Source organism: Mus caroli, unplaced genomic scaffold (genome assembly GCF_978045245.1).
Source record: "Mus caroli unplaced genomic scaffold, Mus_caroli_1 scaffold_17, whole genome shotgun sequence".
Classification (NCBI taxonomy): domain Eukaryota; kingdom Metazoa; phylum Chordata; class Mammalia; order Rodentia; family Muridae; genus Mus; species Mus caroli.
The window spans coordinates 82,075,723-82,093,367 of NW_028227272.1; the positions used below are offsets into that span (position 1 = coordinate 82,075,723).

At 43.5% G+C, this 17,645-nt stretch overlaps 1 protein-coding gene across 6 annotated transcripts in view; it reads right to left on the reverse strand.

Annotated features, from left to right (window-relative positions):
- The window catches only part of App (amyloid beta precursor protein), a 228,973-nt gene extending 213,995 nt beyond the window's left edge, over positions 1-14,978 (reverse strand). For all 6 annotated transcript variants that reach the window (XM_029470477.2, XM_029470476.2, XM_029470475.2 and 3 more), the window contains exon 1: positions 14,718-14,978. In XM_029470477.2, the coding sequence (XP_029326337.1) occupies positions 14,718-14,774 (57 nt within the window). In that variant the 5' untranslated portion in view covers positions 14,775-14,978. The remainder of the gene's footprint in view (positions 1-14,717) is intronic.
- Positions 14,979-17,645: the final 2,667 nt, after the last annotated feature.

Here is a 17,645-nt window from a genome sequence, read left to right on the forward strand (position 1 = left end):
TGGCTTTGGTCTGCACTTAAGAGAAGGAAAAACTCCAACTAACTTAGAAAATAAAACAAAGAGAAACTATTGAGGAACCATGATAGACATTTATTATTATACAGATCCAGGTGCAGTATGTCACGAATCATTGAGACATTTTAAATGAAACCTTTGCCTGAATTCCAAATGTCTATGGCAGGCCCTTCACACACTCCCTAATGTTGATGATCTTGTCAAGCCTTCTTAGACCTGTAGGTTTTCCCCACATCTTCATCTCTAATTTCCAGAGACATATCTTCATTTGGCTACTTCTACAATAACTGAAATGATTAGACAGTAGCTATGTACTTCAAATGGATGTTAAGCCTGAGGCCCCGCTTTCACTGATGTGAGACATACATTTAGAGTTCTCTTCTCCTTTTACATAAATCTTTCCACTCTGGGTAAGAGAGACTAAGTATAAACAGATGTGAAAAAGCTCTGTAGTGGCAAAAAAGTGATTTTATATAATGGGCAGATCTGGCTCAGGCAAGGTTCTAAATACTGTGGTCCTTTCTAAAAGCCTCAAAGCTCATTTCACCTGCTATCCCTTTCAAAGTAAAAGTTCAACAACAAAGTTTCTAGATGAAATAAAAGTTTACAAACAGGGAAAGGAAACTGACGCTGTCATTTCTTTCCAGAACCTGAAATTACTCCTCCCCCAACTCCCACCCCCCTACCCCCCCAACCCCTCAGTATTTTCGTTGGAAGTATTCCCCAGGAATCTGAACACACTCTGAGTTCAATCAGCTTTACTCTTCGGTGATTTCACATACAAATGAGAAGCATTCTCCACCTCCTCTTCCATCATTCCACAAATATTTTCCATGTGGTTAGCTAGCAGGTAAGAAAGGTGGAAGGAACATTCCAAAACTGCCCTCTAATTGCTCATGAAGAATAATGCGTTAATGGAGAACATTTATTGGTCTTCTCATTTTCCTCTCCTACCTTTACATTACAGAATGTTAGCCTGTTGCCAAGTATTTGACTCCTCTGTCCTTAAGAATAGAGCCTGTTGGGCATGGTGGTGCATGCCTTTAAGCGCAGAACGTGGGAAGCAGAGGCAAAAGGATTTCTGTGAGTTGGAGACGAGAATAGTCTACATAGTGAGTTCCAGGGTAGCTAATACTACATAGGGAGGCCCTATTTTAAATAAATCAAATCAAAACAAAACAAAACAAAACAAAACAAAACAAAACAAAACAAAACAAAACATAACCCTAATGATAGATCCTGAAATGGCTTTCCTGGCTACAGAATACTTGGCTAATAAAACACATTTACCTGATTCCCTTGCAGCTAGGTGTGACAAACTTAATGACATGCTTAAGCAGACATTAACACGATCTTTCATTAAAGCTCCTAAATCTAGATGAATTATAGTTGTCAGTGACCACTGCTGTTTCTAGAACATGTAAAAGTGCATTGTTGTTCAGAAAATGAAGTTCAGATTCATCAAGGGCTTCTGAAACCCTGAGTCTCATATCCACATAACAACAGCTTCTACTTTTTTTTATTAACTATTTTATTTGTTTACATTTCAAATAATACCCCACTTCCCGGTTACCCCTCCACACACCCCCATCACCCAGATGCTAGGGCTTCTACTTTTAACCCTTTACCTCCTGGCTGTGTGTTCTTCATCTCTAGGAACCCCACTCTGCTCTGACCGACTTCCATTTACTCTTAAAGTCCTGCCCAAAGGCTCTCAGCCATATTTGTGAAGAGATTACATAGGCTTTTATTGTAATCTTTGACATAGTATGCGTAATTATTTTCCTGCATTTTCCTTCTACATTAGACTGTGGTATTAACAAGGTACAGCAGGAACTACCTCTCCATATTACAGCATCACAGAGATTACAAAACGGGCTCCTGTTGAAACATAAGCCATCTTGTACATGCTCATGAATTAACTTTTTTTAAAAATGTAATCAAAGAAGGAAAAGCAATGTGCAGTAAATTAGTTATAAAAACATCATAACTTCCTATCACTATCAGAATCAATGAAATGCTCAAATTCCTTAAGAGATTGTGAAGTAGGTATAGAGCCATGTGACACCCCAAACCCTAAAATCCCATTAAAATTTCAGCATTTACCCCAGCTCCATGGCTGACAACAGAATCAGGGACTTGGGACTGGATTGTATGTATTCAGACTCTGATATGAATGAGCCCATGAGCAATGAGTCAACATGCCAAGTTACTTCAAAATTGCAAACATTTTAATACGTGACAATAAACCCTTGGATATTTTATTGAATGTCTGTTCTTCTCCAGGAAGGAGGTTGATAATGACATTTTCCTCGTCTTATCAGTTATTTATGAAGTCAATAAATACAACTAAACACACACACACATAGGAGAAACACCGTCAACCCACTGAACTCTTGTCATCTGTGTCCTTCCAACATGACCCTCAGAAGTTCATGAGAGAACCTCTGAGCCCAGTTCATAAAAGCTCAACAATGCAACACAAATACAAAGGAGCAGAGGACTCTGATCCCATAGTCTTTATTAAAATCCCAGAATAGTGTTCTGCCACAAATAGAATAGCCCTATCATCCTCACTCACGCCAAGGCTTGGGACCAACTACAGAAGGGGATCAAAAGGGTTTTAATAGCCAGGGGTTTTGATGGACCAAAGTTAAATGGTGCCCTCTAAACATGGCAGGCCTGGTGCATGCAACCTTAACACATAGCAGGCATGAATGCTTGTAAAAGAAGTGCACATGATCAAGCCAGTCGACATTCCAGTACTGGAGGGGGAGGGGCTGTGATCCCCATTCCTGGCTGAAGAGCTATTGACAGTTGATGGCTTCTGGAGGAGGGAGAGTTTGTTTTCTTTAAGGGAGTGGCCCCTAGCAGGCAGATCACATTCCAGGGGATGGCCCCACATCCATGAGTATAGGGCTGGCCCAAAGTGTACTTGGTGTTTTTATTGTTATAAAGAGGACATAAAGTTGGGAGGGGTGTGAAAGAAGGGGGCGTAGATCTGGGAGAAGTTAGGAGAGGGAGAAAATGGTGAATGTGATTAAAAAACAAACTAAAAACACTGTAGTCAGGTATGAAATTCTCCAACAATTGGTAAAAATATACTAAAAACAGAGGAGCATCTGCAAAGTAAATAAATAAATTCCATATACCCTCTAGGGGCCCCCATCCTTCATTATCTTGGTCCTGGACATTTCTGACAGCCATGTTAATAAACTACTCAGTGGTAGGCACATCTCCGTCCATCCTGCAAGCTTCCCTTTCACTATTTAAGCCATACTGAAATTGCTTTGGCTTCCCTCAGGGATTCCCGCCTGTCATCTTTCACTAAATAACACTACACTATCACCAATATAGTCCTGTAAATAGGGCCCTTCGCAGTTCTTCTACTAACAGCAAGATGTAAGCTACTTTCACATCAAGAGATTTTATTAGGCTGGGTTGTAGTGGTACATGCCTTTAATCCCAGCACTCAGGAGGCAAAGGCAGGCTGATCTCTGTGCATTTGAAACCAGACTGGTATATATGTATGTATGTATGGATAGATAGATAGATAGATAGATAGATAGATAGATAGATAGATAGGAGTCCTATCCAGAACAGTCAGAGCTACATAGTAAAACAATCTCAAAAAAAAAAAATGAGAGAAAAAAATAGTTTTTATTGGTTGTTCCAGAACCTTTCCCACCCAACACAACTACATTATCTTAAAATTCAGCTTACTTCTAGCAAACTTAAATTTCCTGAACCCTTTGGTGTAGAATGATTTAACACTTGACATAAAACATTAAAAAACAAGCCTGAGTAAACAGGAGAAAGATAATGACCTCAACAAGATTTTTAATGCCTGTCAATGGAATGGCATAAAGTAGTGTTGGCTTTCAGCTGTTGGGAAGTACAGTTTCTTCTTCTTCTTCTTCTTCTTCTTCTTCTTCTTCTTCTTCTTCTTCTTCTTCTTCTTCTTCTTCTTCTTCTTCTTCTTCTCCTCCTCCTCCTCCTCCTCCTCCTCCTCCTCCTCCTTCTTCTTCTTCTCCTTCTCCTCCTTCTCCTCCTCCTCTTCCTCCTCCTTCTTCTCTCTGTCTCTCTCTGTCTCCTGTCTCTCTCTGTGTGTCTCTAAGTGTGTGTGTGTGTGTGTGTGTGTGTGTGTGTGTGTGTGGAGAGAGAGAGAGAGAGAGAGAGAGAGAGAGAGAGAGAGAGAGAGAGAGAGAACAAACCCCGTATGCTTGTGTAGAGATCAGAGACCAATGTCAGGTGGCAGTGATGTCTCTCTATCATGTCCTCATTATTTTTGAGGCAGGGTCACTCACTGACCCTGTAGCTCCCATTTCTGCTGGCCAGTACATCTCCAGAATTCTCCTACCCTTCCAGCATGGGGGTCACAGTTATGTGTCATGCTTTCACATGGGTTCTGGGCATGGGCACTCAGATCAGGCTTGAGCAGAAATCACTCTCCCTGCTAAACCGTCTACCATGCACCAAACCATGCAACCCTTGATCAATGCACTGTAGAATTTCTACAATGCTCACCAAAAGTATTTATCAAATACTGGATAAATCTGGATTCAAGGTATTGTCCCTAGTGTCACAAAGATTAATATTCCTAGTATTCTCCTAGTCCCACTTTCATTTGTAATATTTAACTGCCTCAAAGCAGACCCCAGTTCACAGTTGTTCTTTCATGTTACTATGAATAGTTCAGATAACTCAGCTTACCTCAGTGATACAAACTACCACACACACACAGGTGGGAAGTGGAGGGGTGGGAATTGGGGGGGGTCTTCCTTTCTTAAGTTGCCTTCGTCCAGTATTTTGTCACAGCAACAAAAATGTAACTAATACACCAGGTAAGAAAAATTAGCCAGGAACTTCTCTGAAGAAATTAGATTTTAATATTAAATGTGGTTTACTTAATAGACAAGAGTCTGAGAATTAAATATTCTTAAAATTAATCTTCGTATTTGAACTTTTCATTTCTATTGGAGTGTCTGAAGAACTTTTCATCTCAAATTAATATATTGTGGCGGTAAAATTATACTTGTTACAAGCATGCTATGACAAGCAATTATCAGAATGGGGAATATTTGCTATAAAATGTGACGTTTCGTATCGTAAATTGTAGTATCACTCCCCAAAATGCTAAACTGAGATTTCAAAAACGCTGTATCACTTAAAAAAAAAAAAGATGGACATTTTCAAATGCTTTAAAAACTCCACTGGGCTGAGAAATGGTGCTTATTTACCATGGTAACTTTTGCGTATAAATCATACTCTACAACTTAAGTTATACATTTGTAAAAAAAAAAGTAATTATGCTTTTGAAAATTCATTCAATAACTGGAACATACTAGGATTAACCATCAAGTCTTGAGAGATAATAGCATTCTATTTTCTTTTAAAAATGAAATGCAGTGGGGTTTTGTTCCCCTGAGTAGAGGAACAAATGAGGCACACAGCTATGACCACACCAGATGAGACTCAATGGACTGTATTCTAACTCCAACGATCAATCCTTTAAAAAGATTAGTGCCAGAGATGTGTGTGGCTCAGCGGTACAGTACCTAGGATGCACATGGCCTGAGTTTAATCCAAAGCACAGAAAACAACCACAAAAATAAATTTATATTGCTTCATTCATTTTACTGTAAAATACCAATTAAGTATGTGTAGACATACCGATGTTTAGATATGTTCATAATAACTAAGCAATGTTGAAATGCCCATAACAACCCGTAAGTTATGAAACCAATCCAGGGTCCAGCAGAGGAGTGGGTAAAGAAAATGTAGTGTGTATGCACAGTGGAGTATTTCCAGTCGTAAAGAATGAAATTATATTGCTTGAAAAAAATAAATGAAGAAGAAACTGGAAATAACCACCGTACACTAATCAGGCCAATTTCAGGAAGATGGATTGCTTTCTTGTTTTGTATGCATTCTCGTTTGTGGTTCCCAGATCTTATGTGGATTTATAAAAAGTAAGTATGTGGGATATGAAAGTAGAAGTGAAACTAAGGAAGCTAACTGGAAGAAACTGGAAAGAGAAGGGAGGGAAGGGAAGGGAAGGGATGGAGAGGGGAGGGGACGGAAGGGAAGGGAAGGAGGGGAGGGGGGGGGAGGGGAGGGGAGGGGAAGGGAGGGGAGGGGAGAGTATCTTCAGCATACAGCATATACTTGCATGAAAATGTCCTCATGCAGCAGAGGCCTGTGCACAGTAAATATACACATTGAAACTTATCCAGCTATAATTTTTAAATAACTTAGGAATGTATTTATAAAACATTAATTTTAAATTTAATTAATGTCAAACAGAAGATTGTGCAGACAAAGCAAAGCTGAACAAATGAGAGTTTTGGTAACCAGGCCTGAAAGGACACATCTTAAAACACACAAACATACCTCCAGGGTAAGATTAAACCTCATGTTTATTGTCCTGCAAAAATGTCTCCGTGGGGCGAAGATATATGAGTGTCATTAAAGCTTTGAAATTTAGCAAGGCGACAGGAACGATAAAGCATTTCTTCACTTAACACAAATGACTTTCCATGACGGATCTCTTACTCTCCTAAGTGTCCAGAGAGGCGGGAAGAGTAATTTGTCACTATCATTTAGAAAGCCCCACTGTTTTCAGTGAAGATAAAGACAGTATTCGGCTCTCTAGAAACCGAGGACACAGTACAAATTTGATTCCCTGAGGGGGGAAAAATCAGACAAAGAACAGCTTCATAACTGGGAAATCACCAAAAACAAAGTAAATTGTTTATTGTTTCGGAGTGAAATTTTTAACCTGAAACATCTTTTGAGCTGGAGAGGAAAGAAAAAAAAAAAAAAAAAAAAAACCAGGCCATCTGAAAATGAGGGGGTTCCTGTCCTGTTCCGTGCTCGTTGCTGTACTAGGTTCAGGATCCATGGTTACAAAAGCATCTCTAATGTGTTCCCTTTCCTCATTTCTCATGTGGGTTCACTGGCCCTGCACACGGGGCCCTGAGACCATCCGGTCTTCCTCTGTGTAACTTCTATGAGTAAGGTGAGTCCTAAAAATGGATTCTGTACTCCCAGCCAGACCAGAACCAACCTCCATCCAAATACTAAACACACAGCTGGTTAACAAAAACCCACTTGGAACCCTAAGGCCTTTGCTTCTTGATCCTTCCATGCTGTTTGCAACCAGAATTTAACCACAGAGTCCTAAGTTTTATTTACTAACAGTTCCAAATACCATTAGACTAATTTTGACACACAGAGAGAAAATGGCACATGAGCAAACCTGCTGGTGTTTTCTGCGTGTATTTTTAACTGAGACATAGGTAAAAGACCTGATAGCCTAACACAACAGTTATATAAACTCATTTTATTTTGAGTCTGATTTCTTTACAGGAAGGCTGCCTTCATGCCCTGTCTTGAGTGAAGCTGTTGCAGCCGTCTACACTAGGACCAACATTCTTTGGCTGGCATTTGAATCTTCTATATCTGTTCTGATGACAAAGCCTGATTATTCATTTTTATTGAAAAGGTTTAGCTGAAGACAAAACTAAGCCTGTCCCCAGGTCCTCACACAAACCCGAAGATGTCTGACTAATAATTGTGTTAATAATCAAGCCAGCGCATAAAGTGGTTTAATATTAAACACATGGAAAACTGCTAGCATGCACAGCATTAAAAATGAACATTCTCTATTTGTACAAACCCTGCACATTTCTCTACTGTTTATTTTTTTTCAGTGAACACGAATCATTCTAAAATTTCTAAAAATCCAACTGAAATAGAAAATCACATAAATGATATTTTATAAACAAACAACAACAACAACAAAACAGAAATAAAACCCCCTTTACCTGTGCTGTATTTAAATCTTTTTTTTTTTTCACATAGCCCAATCTGGCCTTGAACCTGTGATCCTCCACTCATGTCTCCTATAGTGCTGGGGTTACAGGTGTAAGTCATGCTTGGGTAAATTCATTCAACCTTACAGAAAACAAACTGCCAAGTTCTTCTTACTCATAATTAGACAATAAGTGAGTTAATTATTCTAATAAGTGAAATATCATGAAGATTATTTAGATTTCTATAACTATGCGTGAGAAAAACATATTACTTTTCTACCCTCCTATGAAAGTAGCAACACCTAGTTATCATTAGACATCAAGTACATATTAATACATATCAATTTATCTACTTGTGAGGACCTTATATATTAAATTAATCCTTGACAACATTAAATACCACTATCTACATTTTACAGAAGCACAGAAATTTACCCATGGCCAGTATCTCAGGTGACACAGCATCCTGAGTGCATGCTCAAACAACCTTGCCCCCATTTGGTTTCTGGATTCATGTTTGTTATAGCTTAAATCATAAGTATGACCCTAAGGTCAGTGGGTCAAAGGCTTAGCCTTCTGAGGGCCCCTGTCGTTAAAGGTGGGGACTGTGTGGGAATCTGACATGTTGATCTCTTCTTTTCTCCTGTTTGCTTCCAGGCAGACCACCATGACAGGAACAGCTGGCCATAATATGCTGCCTCACAACAGGCCCATAATTATGGGGCCAACCAATCATAGACTTAAACCTCCGAAACTGTAAACCAAGATAAACCTTTCTTCTTTTTAAGTTGGCTGTCTCAGGTACTGTGTCACAGCAACAGAAAGCAATGTGAAATGCTGGCCTTTTCTAGACATCTGAGAAACACTCAATGGTTCAAATTACTGACCTAACAATACACCTGACCTCAAAATCAGTATTACAAATGTTCACTCCAGTTCTGTCTCCTTGGGGGCTGAGGGGACTAAGAACACTTTGGTTCTTCCAATTCAGTTGATTCACAGACACCTGTAAATTCTAACTTCCGGGAGATCCAAGGCCTGTATTCTCCACAGGTAACTGTACTCACGTGCACATAGCCACACATATAGACATAATTTTAAAATGATAATACAATATTTAAGGTATGGCCAAGAGTAACCTGGAGAGGAAAGGGCTTATTACATCTTACACGTTACAGTCCATCAAGGATAGCCAAGGATATGAGCTCAAATAGGGACCGGAGGCAGGAACTAAAACAGAAGGGATGTTTGCTGGCTCGCTGTCTCCGGGGTTGGCTCAGCCTGCTTTCTTATACATCCAAGGACTACCTGCTCAGGGGTGGCCCCGCCCATAGTTGTCTAGGCCAACCCACAATAATCATAAATCAGGAGAATGCCCCGCCCTGCAGGCCAATCTGATAAAGGCAATTCTCACTTGAGGGTCCCTCTTTCCAGGTGACTTGAGTCTCTGTCAAGTTAACAAAAAGTAATCAAAACAGATCCCCATCTCAAAAAATAAAAAAGTATCCATACAAAATAAATGTAAATAAAATATCTTCTCTACCCATTACTGAAGCTAGGACTGAATGTATGTGAACGCACGTTCTCCTTAATCTCTTTTATAGCTATTTCTTGATGAATGCTTTCTTTAAAACTAGTAGCAAAAAAAAAAAAAAAAAAAAAAACAAACTCATTTTAAATAAATTACTACAGCAGTCATTCTAATCCAGCATTCTTGGGGGTATTTCCTATCCCAAAGATGGTACCAGTCAAACCTCCTAGCTAGAACAATCCAAAGAAAAGAAAATTCACCCAACATTTATTTCATAATGAATATTCATCTCTCTCAAAAGCAATCCATGTTAAACTAAGGAAAGAGCTATGTAACATCTCCTCTTTTGGAATAATACCTCCACTGGCAAACTGAGACTGAAATATAATATGTAGTGCTTATCCTTGCTACTCATCCCCGGAGCACGCTCACTCCCCCACCTTAGCCTGTTCTCTTTCCCACGCACTCAGGAGGGTAGGTCATGGAAGGTAAGATGCAGGAGGTTACAGCACTCACGAGCTCTTGCATCAGACAGTATTGATTATCACTCTGCACTCCACGGTTTGTATCTAGGATCCCACTACGAGAAGGAAAAGATGTCACGGTTGCATCAAGAAACAAACAAGTACAGAAAGAAAAAAACAATAATAACCAGGTTAGGGCTTGGGAGCTGAACAGTGCTGGCTGCCTGCCAGGCCTTCACAAACGCAGGTGTGTGCTCTGTGAGGCAAGTTTCCCAAAAGGCCACAAGGTCATCTAGCCCAGGGGGTGGAATGTGACTTCAGTCCTGGCTACAGAGAGGTAATGTCAAGCCACAGCAGCCTTAAGGAGAGATGATGAGGCTGCAAACAGACCCGAGCTTTCCTCTGCCCTCCTCCCTGTTTTCCTGCACAGCTACTAGCTTCCATGCCATTACTTGGCTCGTTTGGTTTCAGAACAGCTTGATGAATCCTGAATGTGGTTCAAATTGGTCCATCTGTAACTGCCCTCAAAATCACAGTTTCTATTTTAAAATTGCCCAGAGAATTTTTTTTTGTTTTTTTCTGCCCTTAATGCCAATGTCCAGGCCTTGCTCCAGGGGATTCTCTTTCTGATGTACTGGGTGGAACTCTGACAACACTCTTGAACTTTTCTGCTTCTGGTTTTGTTTTCATCTTCATGAATCCTTGGGATGGGGATGTAGCGCAGCAGGCATTTGCCCATCATGCCTAAGTCTCCATATGAAATCCCAACACCACATACACAAACACAGGAAGGAAGGGAGAGAGGGAGGGAGAAAGGGAGGGAGAGAGGGAGGGAGGAAGGGAGGGAGGGAGGGAGGGAGGGAGGAAGGGAGGGAGGGAGGGAGGGAGGGAGGGAGGCAGAGACACTCTGTGACCCTGATGTGCAAAGGAGGATGACAACTCTTGGCTAACGTTCCTAATGGAAGCAGTTTGAAAATTTGCTTCTCCCTTCCCTCCTGGTAGTTTGCATGGTGGGTGAGGCTTTTTGTCCTTACCCACCCCTGGTCAACATGGTGCTAGGGATACTTCCCAGGCTGCTTTCAGCCTTGGTCTCCTTCCAGTTCTTCACCCAGCTCCAGAGTCTGGCCTACACCTGCCACAGTTTCTGTTGATTTCCTGTCTTGCCTGGATGAGTGGAAGCTCCATGAGGGGAGAGACGGTTGGGGTTTACGTAAAGGTGATCAGAGCTGAGAGACAGGATTTGGCCTAAATATCAATCAGTCAAATTGTCCCTAATGAACAGACGAGGCCATGAATCAAAATGAACTCCACACTTGTTCTCGCCTTCATTATGTAAAACCTTATCTATGCCTGGCTCCAAAGCGAGAGCAGGGAATACAGATAAGACAAAGGCCTTGCATGTAGGCTCTGGTGTCTGTGTGTGAGCAAATACAATCCATGCAAATACTTAACCTCCATTCCCAGACCCAGGACACAAACCTGGCTGGAGACTTTCACCCGGGAAACGTCCCAGGATTATCGCATCCTCTTGTCCCTTTACTGTTTTTAATTCTAGGTCTTTCTCCTGGTACAGTTTCTGAGTACCCCACTTTCTGTGTCCTTTCTTTTTTCCTTTGCCTAATCCGTACTTTCTTTTTTGGAATGTAAGACTCCTATTTTATAATTATGTGCATGCTTTATTCACCCTGCATACTTCTGTACCCAGTGTGGGAGAAGGCAATAAAATATATGCAGTCAAGTAAACATGAGCTTGATATTTAAAGTATGTTTGTGCAGGTTCATCTTGACATAAAAGGCAGAGATTAGAAAAGAAATGTATTAATCAAAGATGCCCTGCAAATCCCACGACAACACCTCTGCAAAAATAACGCATAATATTTTATTAAGCACCTTCTTCACTTCTATATGCAGGATGACTGATAGATAATCTTTAACACAGAGATATAGAAAATTGGTGTGTCATAAACAGTAAACTAAAAACTTAAAAACCTTAACCGTAAAAGTAACTTCAACTTCCTTCAAACCAGTAGCCCATTGATCCTATTTTTCTCCTATTTAATTTTAAATCTTGAATTTTCCAGTTTAGTTTTGTGATCCTGTATATATATATATATATATATATATATATATATATATATATACCTTTTCAATTCCTCAGTTCCATCTTTTAATTGCTTGCAGCCTTACAAGTGTAATGAGGGACGCTATCCCTTGGGGTGATAAGAAGCATTTATAGCCTGCCAGTATTATGGCTTCCCACTGACAAGCAGTAACCGGTGACTCCAATGGATCCCTGTCAAAAAAATAATGTCAGCTTCGCTGTTCTATGAGTAGGCTTCTACCATCAGAGCGGCACTACCGGGCAGCAGTCGCAGACAGTGAAGGAGCCACCACTACCGAGGCAAGTTGAGAGTTATCAGCTCTATACAAGCAAACAAGATGAGTCCATCACGGTTTGCTAAACGCATACCTCTGTTCAACATACCAGGAAAATAAAACCAAACCAGGAAATGCCGACTCCCTGGAAGACGAGGCCCCAGCATCAGTACCCTGGAGGCCCCAGCATCAGCACCCTTGAGCCCCAGCATCAGGACACTCAAGACCCCATCATCAGCACCCTCCGTCACACGGGTTCTTTTGCAGAGCCACCTGCAGCAGACGGATTTTCTGTGATTTACAAAACGCAGCCAACTCATAATTCCGTGGCTTCAGTGGACGCAGAACTGCAAAGTCTGTCAAGCCTCATTAGGATGAATTACCTACCCTTCCAGTGATTCATCAAAGGCACGAATGTCGTGCTCCCAGCCACCCTTTAAAGGTGACGATAACTGCAGGAGAATCTCCAAATGTTCGGCAGAAAAAGGATATGCAATCGCACAAGCCAAAACATAAATCCAGTTCATCTTGGCCTACACTGTGACTCTTTTTATACAAGTTTAAAAAAAATGCTCAAGAAAAGTAAAATGCTCCAAAAATTAAAGTTATTCCTTTAATTACTTAGTCGTGTTTTTGTACAGCAAAACAATTAAATTCTTAGGTCATCAGAGAAATCAGAATTCCCTTGATTAAATGGCTTTGAAAAAAAAAAAAAAAAAAGGAACACTAAATTCTTAAGACTCTTAGAAGACCTGTTTTAACCAGTCTGAGGTGACTTACAGATTCTGAAGCCACTTGTGGGTTAAAAAAAAAAAAAAAATCAGAGGGGGTAAAAGTTCAATGACCTTGTAAATTAAGAGCTAAAAAAAATTTAAATAAATAAAAACTCATACTAGTGTGATAGCCTAGACAATCCCCACAAAATTGCAGGAAAACACTGGCCCGGAAATTGCTTTTTGGGAAAATTCCTATGAGGTAGAGGGGAAAGAGGAGGACGATGGGGAAGGGCTAGTAGCAAATGCTTGGATGGTGAAGAGGGTACAAACGAAGAGAAATAAAACCAGCTGCCACGCAAACAACTTCCAGGCATCTCTGGATAAAAAGGAAAACAAGCCTTCTGCTGCATGCTAGAGAGTTGGATGAATGGGGAAGACTTGTTATACACCTAGTGGTGGGTGGATTTCACAGGCTGCAGCCTCCACACAGCTTTTCTTTGCTGCACTGCAGAGGCGCCATCTTCTCCGTCTTAATCTTCACCCTATTCAATCCTTTTATCTGCACCCCCTTTTTAAAAAAAGGAACCCTGAGGACCCTCCCCAGCATCCTGCGCCCCCCCAGGGTGACTAAGCTAGAGTTCCCAAATCTGCCCCATAGGAGGCCGCACCTTAATCAGACAAACGCCTCCTTTGATGCCCTGGAGCCTCAGCCTCCCCACCACCAGGCACCAGGCGTGCCCTTCCCAGACGCACGCCTCACTCCCGGCTCTCTCTCTCTCTCTCTCTCTCTCTCTCTCTCTCTCTCTCTCTCTCTCTCTCTCTCTCTCTCTCTCTCAGGACTTTGCAGTCCGCACAGGATTGCCAGTAGGTGGTGGTGATGCGGGGGTGGGAGACCGCGGGGCTCTAGCAGCACCTCTAGGCCCTCGGGGGCAGACGCGCAGCTCGGGGAAAGAAACCGCGGTGGCGCACCAGCTACCAGGGCTCCGCCACCGCGCCCTGGACGGCGAGGGCGGGGTGTCGCGGCTTTTGTTCCCGGGGACCTTCTCAGACTCAGGGAGAAACTGGAGGTGCACTGGAGAATCCTGGACGTCCAGGTTAAGGGACGGTGCTGGGTGGCCGCACTTTCCGATCCCTCCCATCACTTGGAACTTACACAAAAGGGAGACACGGAAATGCACAAAGTTTGCAAAAGGAAGGCGGCGGTGCGCGACCCCGCACCGACTCGGGAGAGGGTCGCTGCGCAGGCAGCCACCGCCCGCGGCCGCCAGGAGCGAAGCCCAGCTTCCCAGTCAAGACAGGCGGGGGTGGGAAGGGAGTGTGAGCCAGGCGCTCCCCAGCATCCAGGGCTGCCCCCATTCCAACCCAGGACCCCAAGGAAGGGGAAGGGCGGCAATTTCCTCGCAGGGCACTGAATCCTGAGACGCTGCGCTTTCGGTTTTCCACACGTGTCCCTTCCCCCTCGAACTGGGTGTCTCTCGCATCCCGGAGCCCCGCTCTCGAGGCAGGGAGGAGTCAGGGTCTGCGTTCAGGCTGGTCCCCTCGCCTTCCAGCCCTAGGCTGGCACGGATATGGGGAACCCAGCGTTCTAACCCGCTCCCTCTTCATCGCTCGGGCAGCGCGTCCCCGGGCAGGGTTGGGCCAGAGCCGCCGAAGCGCAGGGCGCCCGCAGGCGGGGGCGGCGAGGAGCGGTCTACCCGTGACAGTCCCCCGCGTCTCAAGATTCAAGCTCCTCGGTGGGGAGGATCGCGTCCTCCCGGCGCCCGCCTCCCCCGTCTCGTTCCCAAGGCGCGGCACCCACCTCCAGAGCCCGAACCGTCCAGGCGGCCAGCAGGAGCAGTGCCAAGCTGGGCAGCATCGTGATCCTGCGTGGGCCACCGAGTGCTCTGTGTGCGAGTAGAAGATCCGCCGCGCCCTGGCTGTGTCCGCGTCGCCGCCGCCGTCGCCGCCGTCTCCGGTGGCCCCGCGCTCGCTCTGCTCCCGGTGCTCTCGCCTCCCGCCGCCGAGGAAACTGACAGAGCTGGAGCGAGGCGGCGGGGCTCGCAGCCGGCAGAGTCAGCTGATCCCGCCCACCCGGCTCGCCACCCGACAGAGACCCCTAGCGGAGCCTCGGGGAGCTGCGCCCGAGCGCTGCGGGAGGCGACCCAGAGCCCACAGGTGCGGCGTCTTGGGCTTAAGGGGACCCGCGCTCCCGATGGGGTCTGGGAACCAAGCTGGGGAGTGATCTGGGTCAGGGAGAGGGCCCCGCAATCGGGAGAAGGTGAACCGTAGGACGTTAAGGTTCCAGGGAAGTCGGGAGCGCTCTTGGCTCGTCCCCGCGCGAGCTTGAGTCACCCGACCCCGCAGGCCTCTCCCAAAAGTGGTTGAGGAGCTAAGGCTGCGATGCATGCATTTTTATCCGCAGTTCTTTTTTCTCTATTTGGAGAGGTGAAGCGAGGCTGAGAACATTAGCAAAAGAAACAGGATTTTTTTTTCTTTTTTCTTTCTTCTTTTTCTTTTGGTAGGAGGTCACCCTTCACACCACTGCAATCTGGAATTTTTGTCTTTAGAATGTACCAGAGAAGGGCACAGGATGCAGAATGACCCATTTTTCTCTGTGTTTGGAGATGGGAAGTGGGTTTTTAAATGTATTATTAATGCATATTTGCTTGACGTGGATAATTTCAGAGAAGGGGACCGGCATCTGGGATTGAAGGAGGCAGGGAGGTAAAAATCTAAGATGGGGAAGAGATCAAAGTTAGGCCAGAAAAGATACTGAGTGATGACTCTTTTTCCACCCCCATCACCCAGGACTTCTTCCTGGAACTCTGCTCTCGATCTTTTTTTTTTTTTTAATCTGCCCTTATCCAATGAAATGAACCTCCGTAAAGCCATTTTCTCCTAGATTAAACACAAACTTCCCAGTGTTAAAATTACATTAGAACCATCCAGACATGTTCCCACTACCACCACCCTCCCGACCTAATGTGACTTCAGACGCCAAACTTTTGGCTTTCCCTAGGCTAGTGGAAGGAGCGGGCGGGGGGAGGGGGGGGTATACCAGATGCATTCCTGGCTTCTGAGGCCACAGCCTTTTCCTCTACCTGATGAGTTTGCTGCTTAATTTTTTAATAACTTGACATGAGCTCTGGTCATCTGGGAAGGGGGAACCTAAATTGAGAGACATGCCTCCATTAGACTGACATGCAGGCAAACCTGTGGGGACATATTCTTTCTTATTAGTTGATGTGGGAGACCAGCCCTGAGCAGGTGGACCTGGCTTGTGTAAGGAAGCAGGCTGAAGAAGCCAGGAGGGAAAAAAAAACAACAAGCAGTTTCTGCCACTGCCCAGTTCCTGCTTCAGGTTCCTGCCCTGTGTTCCTGCTCTGAGTTCCCTTTGAGATAGACTGTGATCAGAATGGGTGAGGCTAATAAGCCCTGTCCTCGAGTTGCTTAGGTTTGTGATTTTCTTTTTATAACTCTGCAATAGAAAGCAAGCTAGAAGGCCCCCTCTTTCTTTCCCACAGCAAGGAATCCAATCCCTGGTGGTGGTGGGAGGACTGGTCTCCACCCTTTCCTTTCTGAGAAGCCAGCACTCATCTACCAGCATGCCTACATACCACCTGCCCAACTCTACAGATACCTTTTTGTATTTGTCCTGAATGTCTGTCCTCTGAAGGTCCTCAACAAATAACAACAAATATTTGCTAAGTAACGTTTGCTTTGATTACATATGGCATTCATTTCCTACAGAAGCCAAGGAAAGGATAGGGAGGTAGCTCAGTCAATAAAGTACTTACTGTCTAAACACGAGGACCTGAGTTCCATCCCTGGAAGCCACATAAAAATGTCAGCCATGCTAGCACCTGCTTAGGAGGGAGAGAGAGAGAGACAGACTCTTGGGTAAAGTAAGTCAGGAAAGAGATCCTATCTCCAAAAAAACAAAACAAAACAAAACAAAACAAAAAAAAACAGTGGAAAGCTTCAGCACCCAGAGCATCATCTAAGGATGACTTACAACAAGGATGCACGTACATACATACACACATACACTTATAGATACACATATACACATACACTTACACACACAGACATACACACATATATACATACTTACAGACATACAGACAAGCATACTCTTACACACACACACACGTATACACACATATCTATACTTCAAACACATTACATTTACACACACAGACACATATATACATACACACAGATATACACATATATACATATACTTACAGACATACTTACAAACAGACATACACACAGACAGACATATACACAGACACACTTACTCTTACAGACACACACATATACACAGATACACATATCTGTACTTCAGACACACGTACACCTAAACACACACACATACACAGACATAGACACACACTTATAATACACACACACATATGCACACTTCAGACACACATATGCTTACAGATACATACACATGCACACACAGACACACATACTCTTACAGACATACACATATATACACAGACATATACATAGGCACACGTATACTTACAGACACACACATAACAGAATACACACACAAACACACACATACACACAAATCCAAGGAAGTCATTACTACCCCCCAACCCCCATTCACAGGTTAGGAAAATAGTCTTACAGCTTAACTACAGCTTAACCACAGGGGGACTGGTTATTCCATACACAGAAGGCTCACCCCTCAGCAGCCTTTTTCTGGCATCTGAAAGTTGGGGAAGGGAAG